The sequence below is a fragment of the Pavona decussata genome, unplaced genomic scaffold, assembly GCF_977016875.1.
Source record: "Pavona decussata unplaced genomic scaffold, jaPavDecu1.1 SCAFFOLD_190, whole genome shotgun sequence".
Classification (NCBI taxonomy): domain Eukaryota; kingdom Metazoa; phylum Cnidaria; class Anthozoa; order Scleractinia; family Agariciidae; genus Pavona; species Pavona decussata.
Genome location: NW_028145599.1, coordinates 641685 through 655834, shown reverse-complemented (window position 1 = coordinate 655834; position 14150 = coordinate 641685). Strand labels below are relative to the sequence as shown.

At 38.1% G+C, this 14150-nt stretch overlaps 1 protein-coding gene across 4 annotated transcripts; it reads right to left on the bottom strand.

Moving 5' to 3' along the window:
• Positions 1 to 146: 146 nt before the first annotated feature.
• Positions 147 to 13281, bottom strand: LOC146462212 (alpha-1A adrenergic receptor-like). 4 transcript variants are annotated; one of them, XM_085085722.1, is made up of 3 exons: positions 12666 to 13281; positions 1512 to 3469; positions 147 to 1399 (listed from the first exon to the last, which is right to left on the bottom strand). In XM_085085722.1, exon 2 carries the CDS (start codon positions 3436 to 3438, stop codon positions 2398 to 2400), a length of 1041 nt encoding a protein of 346 aa, XP_084941848.1. In that variant the 5' UTR covers positions 3439 to 3469; positions 12666 to 13281; the 3' UTR covers positions 147 to 1399; positions 1512 to 2397. The 4 variants fall into 4 exon arrangements, with proteins under 4 accessions (XP_084941848.1, XP_084941849.1, XP_084941850.1 ...); XM_085085723.1 differs by lacking the exon at positions 12666 to 13281 and adding an exon at positions 11531 to 11647; XM_085085724.1 differs by lacking the exon at positions 12666 to 13281 and adding an exon at positions 8207 to 8833.
• Positions 13282 to 14150: the final 869 nt, after the last annotated feature.

The window sequence follows — 14150 nt, the reverse complement described above, 5'->3', positions numbered from 1 at the left end:
AATTACTGCTTAAAAACATCGACTGTTTTAAAACAAAAATAGCTCATTTCAGAAGCAGAAACAAGGAATAAGTTTGTTTATTTCTTCTTTTATCTGCGCTCAATCGGATGTGGTTTCTGCCCTAATCACTCTCTGAGTGATAGATTATCGGACAGAGGTTCGATGAATGTATGTTTTTTTTTTTAGAGAAACCCTTTTTGTTTCGCTTGCATTAATACGTACTTTTTGTTTCAGTAGAAATGAAAAAAAAAAAAAAAAAAGAGAAAAAATCCTAAACCTTCCGGGATATTAATTTTTTGGTGGTATTTCATGACATCTGATGTTGATTGTCGCAGCCGTACATATTGATATTACTGAAGCACAAGCTTTGAAAATTAAAGAGAAGCAATTTACATCCAAGTGCCATTAAGGAAAGTAAATTAAGAAGAAAAAAAACTTGAGCCACGCAACTATTATAGAAGTCCATTTTGTTGGTCCCATAACTTGTCTCTGACGCGCGCGAAAAATTTACATCTCATTTTTATTTCCTGCTTTGAAATTTTATTCCCATTCAGCTTCCAGTAAAATAAAGTAGCCAATCAGATTCAGATTCGCTGAATTTTGACATTGACTAGCTCAGAGGTCTTTCTTCCTTGGTGCGCCGACCAAAAGAAACGGAGCCTCTGTGAACAAGATTGACACAAGAGCGTCGGTTGAATCGGCCGGAAGTCACGCAAAAGTCGAACTTGATCACTTGAAGCCTGAGGTATGACACACCGTAGAAACGGTGTCTGAACTGGGCGAAATCCACCGATCTTTTTTCTTTTGAGCGAAAGCTTCATGCTTACAACTGAGATTGAGAATTAAATCTGATTATATTTACTTAACAGCGGGAACACTAATTGTTGTAAAAGCCTTAAGTTGCTGACGGGATTTGATTTTTAGCGATAAAAATGAGACACCGGTAAGCGTCACCTCTTACTATCACAAAGAACACGAATATTTGGAGTTGATAACTAAAGATAATTTAGTGACCGTAAAGAGATTCGAGTGCTGACGTTTCGAGCGTTAGCCCTTCATCATAGCGAATCCAAATATTCGTTTCCACTCCCCCACTGACGGAGCTCAGTAATTTCTTTAAAAACTGACCCTCTAACCTTCGATTCAGAGCAGCAATTCTCCCACATATGACATACTACAATACGGTATGGAAATTCTGTATATATAAGGTCAGCGATACAGGAAAATTATAGTGCGTTCAAGAGAAAGGCCTCCAAACCGTATAGTGCGATTGGATTTCAACGTACCATCAAGTGCTGGAGTTACAGGACATTGCTATCCCTATGTACAAGGTTAGGAATAACCTTTGCCCAGAGTACATCTGTGATATATTTGGACTGAATACACAACGTTAGACTTTCTCAAAGTCCGTTTTTGCGGGAGTCCTCGTGACTTCGTCGCTCGTTTGTCTCTCTTTACGGCGCGCATAAAAAGACGACTTTGGGAAAGTCTAACACAACGCATGAGCCAACTGAGTAAAGGAATTTCAGATTCCCAGATATAGCACAATTCAGCGGTAGGGCAAGCATTCACTGAGATATTTGGGGCCACTACGCTGATTTAAGATAGCAGAAGGTTTCCCTAATTCACTGTCTCTAGAAACCGATTTAAGAGGGCAGTGAGAAAATTAGATCTCGAGAAATTAGTTAGCAATGTTTGTCAGAACTGTATTTTATGTAGTTCTTAACTTTTATTAACTCATTTTAACACCTAAATACTGTATATAGTTACCATTTTAGATTGTATTTAATTTTACAACGTTTAGGTCACTGTGTGTAATTTTTCGACTCATGGTATTAGGAAAGGTTGTTTTTTTGTTGTTGTAAATTTTGGACGATATAGTTGAGGTATCATTTAATTATAGTGCCCTGACGTAGTGAGCAACTGCTTTTGATACAAGACCCAAATAAAGTTGTTATTATTATTATTATTATTCCTTACCGTGTTGAAATGAAAGCTAAATCTCTATTAATATTAAAACTGTAGGATTTCATTTTGTCAGTTCCTTACCATGAAGACATGAAAGCACTACTGATTTCATCTCAGTTTTATATTATATACACTGGTTTAGAATTCATTGACAGGAATTTAGTAGAACTTGGTGCCCATTCTATTGTTCTACCAAGTTATACGTTATCACTCGAAAAATATGTACAGGATGTTTGGCATTGGTTTGATTAAAGAATGGATCTTTTATAGTCCAGCGGACCAAATAAATTTGTTTGGTAAAATTGTTACTGTATTTGAATTCTATACGACGTTAATAATTGAAAGGGATTTATCCACTGGATGAATTATCCACGCTTTCATATGTTTGTACTGATGACACTCGAGGGTTTTTTACTAACATGACACGGTTCAAATACGTGAATCGTTGGTTCTGACACAATCTAAAACAACAGAGTTATTTCTCCAGCGCCTAGTACGCACTGCAGTACTGTCATACTCAAGAGTGCTGCCAGTGCAAGATGAGCCTCTGGCTTTTTGCCGTGATGCCGTGCTTGTGGAGGTGTCGGCTCTGTCCCGGCTCTTACGCTGCACAAGTGTACATAATTTACCAAACGCCCGTCTGTAGCTGCGATTAAGGCAAGTGTAGATAATTGGGTTCAGACAAGAGCTCGTGTACTCCATCCACTTGATAACATTGAGCAGCGAAGGAGGAACTGGAAACGACTGATCATAAGCAAAGCAGAGGATTATAGCGAAAAAAGGCCCCCAGCACAGCACGAACAAGCCAATCAAAATGGCGATTGTCTTGGCTGCTTTGATGTCACGGGCATAGTTATGGCCATTGCGCAGGCGATGCACTTGCTGTCTAGCTACAAGGTAAATTCTTGTGTACATGACTATCATTATAAAGAGTGGTATGAAAAAGCTAGCAGCAGAAACGAAATGCATATAACTTGATTTGGTGGGCCAGCTTGCTAATCTCAATCCCGATACCAATATAGCGTACAGCCAAACAAAAACAATCATAGAAATTGCACGAACAGAAGTCATAACATTTGGATAAGAAAACGGATCGGTGATGGCCGCATGTCGGTCAATAGAAACAGCAGTAAGGTTCATAATCGAAGCTGTCCCGCACAGAATGTCCATGCAGTTCCAGAACGTTCTTAACTGCGCACTAAACAACCAGCGATTAGAAGTCACTTGTAACGCACACCAAAAGGGCATTGCTACCATGGCAACAAGGATGTCAGCCGCGCTAAGACTAATGACAAAAAAATGACAGACTGTCCTAAGTTCCTTAAATAAGTAGAAACTGATGCAGACCAAAGAATTTCCGATTAAGGTACAGACTATCAGTAGGCCTCCCAAAAGAGCTGCTAACACATCTCCAACATCCGGATGTATGGCTGTATCTGATTGGTTGTTGACACTTGCTGACGAGTTCATTTTGGTGGCTTCTCGCCTCTGTTTGCTTCACCTGCAAAATGAATAACTTTAGCACCTCTTACTGGATGGCATGAAAACGATATCAAAAGCACTGTATAATTTTAATAAACCCTGATAAACCCTGATAATTTTAATAAAAAACAGAAACATGAAACTACGATAAAAGGCAAAATTAACAAAGAGAATAAAAACACAAAATTTCAATTCGTTTGTTTGTTTTTGTATGCCAGAATATGATACATGTACGTAACATTCATACCTTCTCTGTTTTAAAGACATATCTCTCTCAACGAAATGCCAAGCTTATTTTTTTAATAACATAACATTGTTGCCGGTTTTCTAAGAACCATGGATTGCAATGAGTAACATGATGATGGCGTAGTTAAGATGCGATATTAGCAAATTAACAATGACATGGTATGGAAGTTTCAAACTCAGTTTATGTGATAACAAAAGGCTTACCTTTTTAACAAGATCTTTCAGACATATTTTGAAACTCTAAATGAATGAAGGGAAATTCCTTTAACAGTAACGTTTTCCGTCGATTTGAACTTGAAAATTGAACCGCAATGCTACTCATTTTTTTTTCGTATAAGCTAAATAACACAACGGAAATGATATTTAGAAGTAAAAGCCTATTTTTGCGTAATAAACGGCTTCTTATATTCAAAATAACCAATTATTAGCATCTGCAGCTGCTGCCGTTGGCGAGTTAATTTGCCTTTTGACACCTCAAGTTCTCCATGATTGGTGGCCTGTAGATTAACATGAGTTTACGGTCTAATGAATATTTCACATCAGACTTTAAGCCATTTAAAGAGCTTTGATAAACTTTTAATTCTCTGCGTATGAACACAACAAACCGCTTTCAGACCCTGTCCAATAGCCCCTAGCCTTGAAGGATCAAAAAACACTATTTAAGCAACGTACGGCGTGTCGCTGCAGAAACTAAAACTTCTTAATTGAGTATAATGATGCAGTTGCATTGAATATACATAAATATTGTCTTTTTGGATTGTAAAACAATCTCCAACATAATATGTACGAATAAATTAACCAGTAAAAGCAAAAGAAGCTAATCTCCACATTTGAGCAGCTGCCAATCGATAAACGCACCCCGATTCAATATTTGTCACGCTGAGTTTTATCTACCATTCAGGAAGCATTTTTTGTAAATAACAATGTAACAGCGATCACTATTTACTATTTATGCAAAAATAAAACAATACAAGCCCAATCGCATTATAAAATCTGAATCCAGAAGACTGGCATGTACGAGAGCCTAAAACAGAATGATTTCTTTTACTGAACACAACTAAATTGTTCTATTGTCCCCTGTCCCATATTAATACTCATCTAAATGACAAAGGATTTCAACGATAACAAGAATTATGCCAGAGGATACCCAGCGTCACAACAAGTATCGCTCGTGAAAATTAGTCTAATCACCAAATTGGTGACGTTCAGATTTGTTTAGCAAGTTAGTTTTTGTCAAATCTCAGAAAGGTCGGTGGTTCTAGTCTGGCCCCGGTTGTTCAAAGAGCGGATAACTCCATCCAGGGGATAAATCACCATCCAGCGATTAAAGTGTGCTCCAACCAATATATTTTATCCGCTGGATAGAGTTATCCGCTCTTTGAACAACCGGGTTCTGGTCTCTTCATCGAGTCATGTTGTTTCCTGAATCAAGAACCTTTGTTTCATAATGTCTTTTTCCTCTCAGGTGTATAAATAGATGCCTGCAATCTGTTAGGGAATCCGAAAAAGGTGCTGCAGATAACTTTGCGCTAGACTAGCCTCCTTAATATTTGTAATACTGATTGTAATAATACTGATGATCTCATGTTACGGAAACAGAGTCGAGATCCGGTAGCTCTTAGCCACTGGGCGACTAATAGTGATCATTTTTGGGTTTGGTCAGAAGAAATAATATAAAAAAAGATTTCGTACAATACTGTAAGTCCTAGAATGAAACTGCCAACTTCTCCTTCAATAAAGAATTGAAAAAATGTCACTTGTGAAATGTTCGTGGCTAGTCTGACGCGGCGTTTCGTCTCGGCCAAGAGACTCTTCAGAGACCTTTAGAATTTGTAGGCAAACTCGTTGAGCATCGCGCTCAAAGTCCCGTTCGCAAATTCAAGATGTTAGCAGTCTGGCTCTCTATCGCAGAAGGATTCCCAACCGCACGTACACGAGTTGAAATTTATACAATAAAGAATTGAAAAAATGTCACTTGTGAAATGTTCGTGGCTAGTCTGACGCGGCGTTTCGTCTCGGCCAAGAGACTCTTCAGAGACCTTTAGAATTTGTAGGCAAACTCGTTGAGCATCGCGCTCAAAGTCCCGTTCGCAAATTCAAGATGTTAGCAGTCTGGCTCTCTATCGCAGAAGGATTCCCAACCGCACGTACACGAGTTGAAATTTATACAATAAAGAATTGAAAAAATGTCACTTGTGAAATGTTCGTGGCTAGTCTGACGCGGCGTTTCGTCTCGGCCAAGAGACTCTTCAGAGACCTTTAGAATTTGTAGGCAAACTCGTTGAGCATCGCACTCAAAGTCCCGTTCGCAAATTCAAGATGTTAGCAGTCTGGCCCTCTATCGCAGAAGGATTCCCAACCGCACGTACACGAGTTGAAATTTATACAATAAAGAATTGAAAAAATGTCACTTGTGAAATGTTCGTGGCTAGTCTGACGCGGTGTTTCGTCTCGGCCAAGAGACTCTTCAGAGACCTTTAGAATTTGTAGGCAAACTCGTTGAGCATCGCGCTCAAAGTCCCGTTCGCAAATTCAAGATGTTAGCAGTCTGGCCCTCTATCGCAGAAGGATTCCCAACCGCACGTACACGAGTTGAAATTTATACAATAAAGAATTGAAAAAATGTCACTTGTGAAATGTTCGTGGCTAGTCTGACGCGGCGTTTCGTCTCGGCCAAGAGACTCTTCAGAGACCTTTAGAATTTGTAGGCAAACTCGTTGAGCATCGCGCTCAAAGTCCCGTTCGCAAATTCAAGATGTTAGCAGTCTGGCCCTCTATCGCAGAAGGATTCCCAACCGCACGTACACGAGTTGAAATTTATACAATAAAGAATTGAAAAAATGTCACTTGTGAAATGTTCGTGGCTAGTCTGACGCGGCGTTTCGTCTCGGCCTACAAATTCTAAAGGTCTCTGAAGAGTCTCTTGGCCGAGACGAAACGCCGCGTCAGACTAGCCACGAACATTTCACAAGTGACATTTTTTCAATTCTTTATTGTATAAATTTCAACTCGTGTACGTGCGGTTGGGAATCCTTCTGCGATAGAGGGCCAGACTGCTAACATCTTGAATTTGCGAACGGGACTTTGAGCGCGATGCTCAACGAGTTTGCCTACAAATTCTAAAGGTCTCTGAAGAGTCTCTTGGCCGAGACGAAACGCCGCGTCAGACTAGCCACGAACTTCTCCTTTGACCCTTTTATTGCCTGATATCCTGAAGTGATTAACGACAAGCTCAAGATTACAGTACTGGTGGATTTATGTGACCATTATCTGTAATTTTAAAACGTCGTGAACTGACTAATCAAAAGCAGGCACTCGAGTTAAAATACACTTTTTGAAATCCTTTGGGTCTGTTGAGAACACTGGTGTCGCAAATGTCGGGGATAGCATATCATTTTGAATCCCCTACAACAAAACAATTCAAGATAAACAAAACAAATAAAAAAAAAACAGTATAGGCCATAGATGATACATGTTAAGACTCGAATTGGACGTCCCTGTCTCAGTTAATGTTTTCGTCAGATGGCGGCTGAAGGTCATCCGCAGAGTTGGGCCAGAAAGTTATTGTCCCTATATTCGATAACTGAAGGTGAAAAAAATCATCAGCCGGAAAAAAATGACAAGCCCGATCACTAGTGGATGAATAAGCACTGAATGGAAAAGTCATTAAAAAAACTTTACTTCCCACAGAAGCTAACTACCGCATTCATTTCAAAATAGTTTTCTTAAATCAGTCTCTGGTGGTCTGTTTCCTTGGCGCAAATTAAAGCTCGTGAATTACAGTACTCAAATGTCACAAGCTTCCATCTTCAGAAGTAACCTGACAACTGCATGAGTTGATTAAGTTGTTTTCTGAAATTTCTTCGACGACCACAAACAATTATGTCCACTCTAGCAGTACTCTGCGCATTACATCAAATGAGCGTCAGGGTCGGATTTTGGCTGAAACTGGTATCGCATTAAGACGAGGCTCTAGTGCAGAGAACTGGAGTGTCTAGCACAGTGGTGACCTCAACTGACGGGCACAAATTGCTTCGATTATATATCTTACCTGATAGATTATACACGCACTTTGTTGCTTTTCTCGTATTTTGCTTGATTTTGCTAGTATAACAAGCAGATTGCGCTAGTACACTCTCTACTCAGCCTAGCCTCAATTATCTTATAAAAAAGTGCAGAACAACTTGTGCATAAGGTCTGTGCCTTAAGCCCCGAGAGACACATTTAGGCTCGTTTCGCTTCCAAAGCTGATTAAAACATTACTGCTTATTGCTTAATTTGGCTAAATCTACTACTGGATAATAACAAGATATAAACACCCGGCGCTGCTAAAACCAACAGCTTAGTTACGTATATAAAAGCCAACCAATTCCCTTCGATTAATTGCAACTAACAAACAGGTTGGGCGACAAGTGGTGTACAGTGCCTGAGAAACAATTTTGACAACAAAAGGGTTTATTAGCATGTTGTCTGCACGGTTGAAGCAAAGCCAAACCAACAGAAGACTTACCGGGCTAATGTGTTCAGTACAGGAATTTTTTCCCCCAAACTTAAGGCGAATGATAATTTGATATCTCAGTTGATGTGTCTCTCTGTGCCGGAAACTCACCCGATTGCTGTTGTTGGGATAAAAAGTTGAAGCTTTCCTATCCTTTCAAATGAAACGAATACTAATGGTTTTGGAAACGTACGATCTTTATAAATGTGATTAACTTCAATAGAATGAACCAATCCGAGGTCATTGGCCATTAAAAGTCCATTTACAGAGCTATTTTCAACGCGGATGCGGTGTTTAAACGTTTCAGTCGCAAATGTCCTTGAGAAAGTTTCCAAAATATCCCTAACAGAACACATTACCCTTGAGGGCTTAACACGTTCGCTGCAGTCGTACAAGTAAGAGTACAGTGATGAAATCTGACTAACGGTGACTTCCAGATCGAAGCTTCGTTACAACATAAAACATTCTTAGTTACTTCCACAGTGAAATAAGTCGCCCTTAAATCTTCACTTTTCTCAAACATGGACCTTAATATGTGAAGATTCCACTCGAGCTGACTTAATTCGTACGTGAAGGTATATAAGTAGCGCCAGCTTTTTGTCGGCTAAACACAAGAAACCTTTCAGTCCACAAAAACATAAACGGGGCCGACTTGATTGGAACCACTTTAATTGATGTTTTGATCAATTGTTTTTCCGAATGCCTAATGTATTGCTTGAATTGTAAAAAAAAAACATTGGCTGAAAACTGAAAAATTCTTGCCGGACTTTAATGTTGAATCCCCTCAAACATTTTGAGAAGTAAGTATTGTTATTAGTATATTACAGTATTTATGAGTATTAGAATCGTATTTTTTAAGTCGTAAGCGACTCCACCAGCTAATGTTTTGAAACTCATCGTGTATAGATAAAAGTCATCGTATGGTATAGTATTCACTCGAGACATGCTCAAGTTTTCAAATCAATCTTATTTTAATACAGGTGTGTCCATCAGTGACAGAACTCTCAAATCATTAGACTGATCCTTTCCTGTACAGACTTAACCATTTAGTGTCAGACAAGAAACTTGTCTTTTTTCAGCGAACGTGATGAGTGTAACGATCCCTTTACAAACAAAACCTGATGGATAGGATAAATGTCCCTTAAAGGTATTTTGATGCAATAATGTTTATTTAAACGCTCTCGTGGGGCTTTTCATGACGTTAAAGACCTTCTACAATAGCATAATGCGGTTCTAACGAGTTTCGTAAATTGGTTTGCACTCCGACCACGAGAGCATATTGAAGATTAAACACTTAGGCATAAAAATCTTCAACCCTCTTTATTCTAAAAATAGAATCGATAGAGAAGTCAATGCTTAGGATTAAAATCTCACGTGAACGAAAAACAAATCGGAAATAACTCCTGCCGGTAAAAAGATAGACGCTAATGTTCAATCGAAGCAGCCAGTTTAGTAGATTTGGGGTGAGTTAAGCAATCTATTTTTTTAATAAATTGATGATAATCTCAGTTATTATCTGACCACTCAAGTAACCTATTTCGTAGCCTTTAAAGTAATGTTTCCGTTCAAACCGGTCATCGCCGATTTGCCTGATGTCTTTCGACAGTGGTAGCCTTTTCTATTCTCCGGATTATGTAATCACGTTTTGCACTGGAAAGCTTATCAACTTTTAGCAATCAGTTGACACAACAACCTGGGGCATTTCTTTAAGAAAAATAACATACAACGTCTTTACACTTAAATACATTGAAAAACGTTCAAGTTGATTTTCGTTACCGTAAACACTGTCTGTACTGATTATCTGAAACATTTTCTGTCGAGAGCTGGCGTTTCCTTGGCGACTGAACAAAAGCCCCACCATTTTCAGAGCAGTTTACATTTTCTCAGTTTTTGACCGATTACACGATTAAACTCACTTAAGTTTGAGTAACAACAAGAAGACACGCCTTAAAAATCCTCATAATATTCACAGACTTATGGTCCGTAAAGCCTTTCATAATTGTGACATATTAAAATTGCTTGTTTGCAGCATAAACTAAGGATAAGTTTTGCTGTGTTTTAAAAAGTCCTTCATCGGAACTTCCTGTATGGACGTGGCACCGATATTGAGCTTTTTAATATTTCTTTCTTATTTCTGATTACAAGCACCACGCGTTAGTTTATTGCATCAACATCTTACCTGGATTAGTACCTTCAATTAATTTAAATTGATGAAATCTTGAACCTCGAATGTGCACATTAACGTTTTTCTTGGAGCGAACAGAGAGAGAATAAAAACAAATTGTGGTCAAAATAAAGAGCCCCCCAAAACCGTGAAAGGATTTCACCAACTATAAATACATTTCAGCTGCTTGGTGCCAATATTATCAGTCTAAGTTGTCACTGTACCTTTGCAGCGTACAAAGCTACTCAGTCTATGAAAGTCAAAGTATGACAAGATTTTGTTGAAATAAGCCTGACAGGAAATATATTTTTCCGGTCTTTTTAAAACACTATTACAAAGAGGAAAATGTATGAACGTAATAAATAACATGGCTCCGCTTCTTGCCTTTTTAAATCGAAAGCAATACAGTTAAAGCCGTGGGTTTAATGATTAAGAAGCATCAGCAACAAGCAGTTTAGTTTTGTGACAAAATAAATTACTGCAAAGGAAAAACAGTTAGTCGGCCACTAAAGAGGTTGGGAAGATGCAACCTTACATACAGCATCGTGCTGGGACTACAGTTATAAAACTAATGCCAAACGAATCAAGTTTTCCATAACCATATTGTTCAAAGTAATAAATATTCAACAAAAGCCTTTCATGATTTTCCAGAATTGACAATATGATATGTTAATAACATGTAATATGAGAGCTTTGAACAGGTCGCCAAGAAAGACAAATCTTTTAAGTGTAACATATTTATATATAAGACACCAAATACAGTGTTTCATCGCTTTTAGTAATAATTCCCATTCAGTCAGCTAGAGCATGTGAATATTCAAATCATGCCCAGTCGCCAAAAACTCGAAACAAGTTTTTGTTTCCGCAAAAAACACAAACGATTTTCTCCCATTTTCAAGTGCGAATGAGAAAATTGCAGTCTTGTGCAAATTTGAATGTTAATTAAATATAACAAGCTGCTTAGCGTCCCAAAGCAAATGTATAAGTTTCCAAATAATCCCCGCAAAACCAGATTCTGTAAATTTCGCAATTAAATAAGGCAAACTCATTTTTGAATTTTTCTGCGTCTCCGGATCTATTTTTTCAAGCCACAATGAACATAATATAAAATAAAATTCTTTGAAAATTGTTAAACGCGCAAAGATTATAAAGGTGAAAAATTATATATCTACCTTGCCAAATTCAGTTTCTCGTTTGGCCGTTTTTCTCGTTTGATAACTGAGTGGAGTAACAGGAATCAGTTCGCACGGCGACCTTTTCCTCTATCAAGTGACTGATAACTCTTCATTTGCAATGTCCAAAATGGATCAGTGATCATGATGTTTGATCAGCTCTCTCATACAGGCCGGATGCAATTTTTTGCATATTCTTCAGCTGAAATACGAAATGATTAACTTCCTGTCGGAGGCTTTGTTCGAAAAACTTCTGTTGCAAATAGATCTTGCAAATTCGACCTGCCTTCAGTTCGAGATGAAATCCACACTTGCTATGCCACGTGTATCCGTCATCAAATACTTCTTTTAAGTGCTAGTTTTAGTTACCTTAGATTTTTCCTGATTAATCCAACATTGAATTTTGAAAGTTTTCTTATTTTTTTTTCAGGGGACTATCACTTGTTGTCACCAAATTTGCGAATAGCCAACGGCTATCATGGTAGCAGGTAATAAAGCTACGTAAGCACATTAAAAACTTAGCGGCCCCTGACCTCAATCGTTCTTTCCTGTAGAATTGAAATGTTGAAATAACAACAACAATAACCTGACCTTCAAAACAACAACATCTGCCTTACGGAGATTCTTCGTTTTCGAATAAAAACCTCTTTAAATTTGAGCTTGATCCACGCAGGAAAAACTTGAGAAACGTGCAATGATTACCATGCAAAGCAAGACTTGATGAGAAGTCTAGTCGCAAAAAAAAAAAAAAAAACACTTTAAATCGCCTTAACTCTTAACACAGCTCTGCTGAGCACACCACACGGCTGTTTTATCCTGTTTCGGCCGAGCAAACTAAATATGCACACGAAACATTAAAAAAAAGTTGTCAATCAAGTACATCTGGAGAGCGTAACTTGTGGCCTGCAGGATAACAGCGCAAAGATAATTTCAATAGCATCAGGGACTGAAGTAAGACAATTTGTGTGGGGCGTAATAAACAAATTTTTGTTAGTTCTTACATCCATTTTATACAATTTAAACATAAGATGAAATAAGCCTGACTTGCGTCAATATCGTATCAGGGATAAATACCGATTTGACACGTTATGTCCAGCCAGGTCTTGTTGTATTAAAATCATTTGAAATCGCTTACCTTATAAATTAGAACTTTACAACGTCAAAATCCAGACATATGTAACTGCACATCTACAGAGGAAATGAAATTTGTTCCCTTTTGCTGTGAATCACTTAGCGGCAAACCTACCCAACCTAAGACAAGAATTGGAAACGAAATTAGACAAGTGTCAACTTTACTGCCGGGCCTGCGCGCTGTAGAGAGTATGAAAATGATCGCCATAAATGCATGCGACGCATTTGTGGCGATCATTTACAAAAGGCCTGCAGCTTAATTTCATCTATTTTACTGACGAACCGTTTGTGGACGACCAAGTGATTAGGTCAATATTGCCTGAATACTTCACAGCAAGGAATGGTGCGCACGCATTTTGCTTTCAGCCACGATAACCCCACCAAAAAAAGAGCGATTACTCAAGAGTTTAACCACACAGCATCTTCAACTATCGACTGCTCATTAAAGCAAGATAGAAATGAATTTCCGCTGTCTCACCTGCATAAAATTTGGTAAATAATACGAGCATTGTTGTCAATTGTACAATGAACAAAAGCTAAAACCATCCGGCACCAGTGTTTACAGCCAAAATTTACGGTCAAAACTCGTCTTTTGTATAAGCCAGTGTATTGACCAAGAGATAACCGTCAGAGGTACTCATAAGAGCGCCAGCCACTTACTAAACCTTTTTCTTTAAGTTTTATTTTCAGTCAAATTCAAACTAAACTTCAGCCATTCGCTAAATTTGCTGTAACCGTTAACAAAACATTTACATAATGATATTGAGCTTACGTGGTCTATTTAGAGAACTTATTGTCGAGCGGTTTTAAATGGACTTTTAGTTGAAAATGCAAATGACTTTTAATGCAGACCTTTGTTTACAAGACATTACCATATGGTTGCTCTCAGTACTCTTCTTTTTTGTTTGAAAGTATCTACGTTTGTTTACATCACAGAAAATTCGAACCACGCCAGACTAGCAAGTGATGGAGTGTTCATATATTTGCATCGATAATTATTTCCACTGGCCACAGATAGTAAAAGAGCTTATTATCTTGTCTCAGGGTTTACGTAACAGAAGTAGACCGATTCACTCTTCTAAGAACGTCTAACTCTGGCTCTACGGACCTCAAGCTATTTTTAAAACGATAAATAAAATTGTTTTGTACTCAGTGGGTTTCTTAGCACGCAAAATTATGCCTAAGGGAAATTGTTTGCAACAGAACAGAGTAATAACATCAAGCAATTTCAGGTCATTGAAATGGGCTTTTCATTCCGCCATTCCACTGGGTATGAAATATAAGCCTTGACATTAAATGGTAAGCCTTAAATCATTGGTATCCGTTCACACGAACAGAAAAGTCGCGCAAAACATTGCCAAATTACTGTCTTTATTTTTTGTTGTTATGTTAAAATTTACCTAATTCATGGTTATCTGAAAAATAAATCAATTGCACTTAAGGCTATCCGCCCTGTTTGCTATAATTTCATGTACGCCCAAATTTCGTA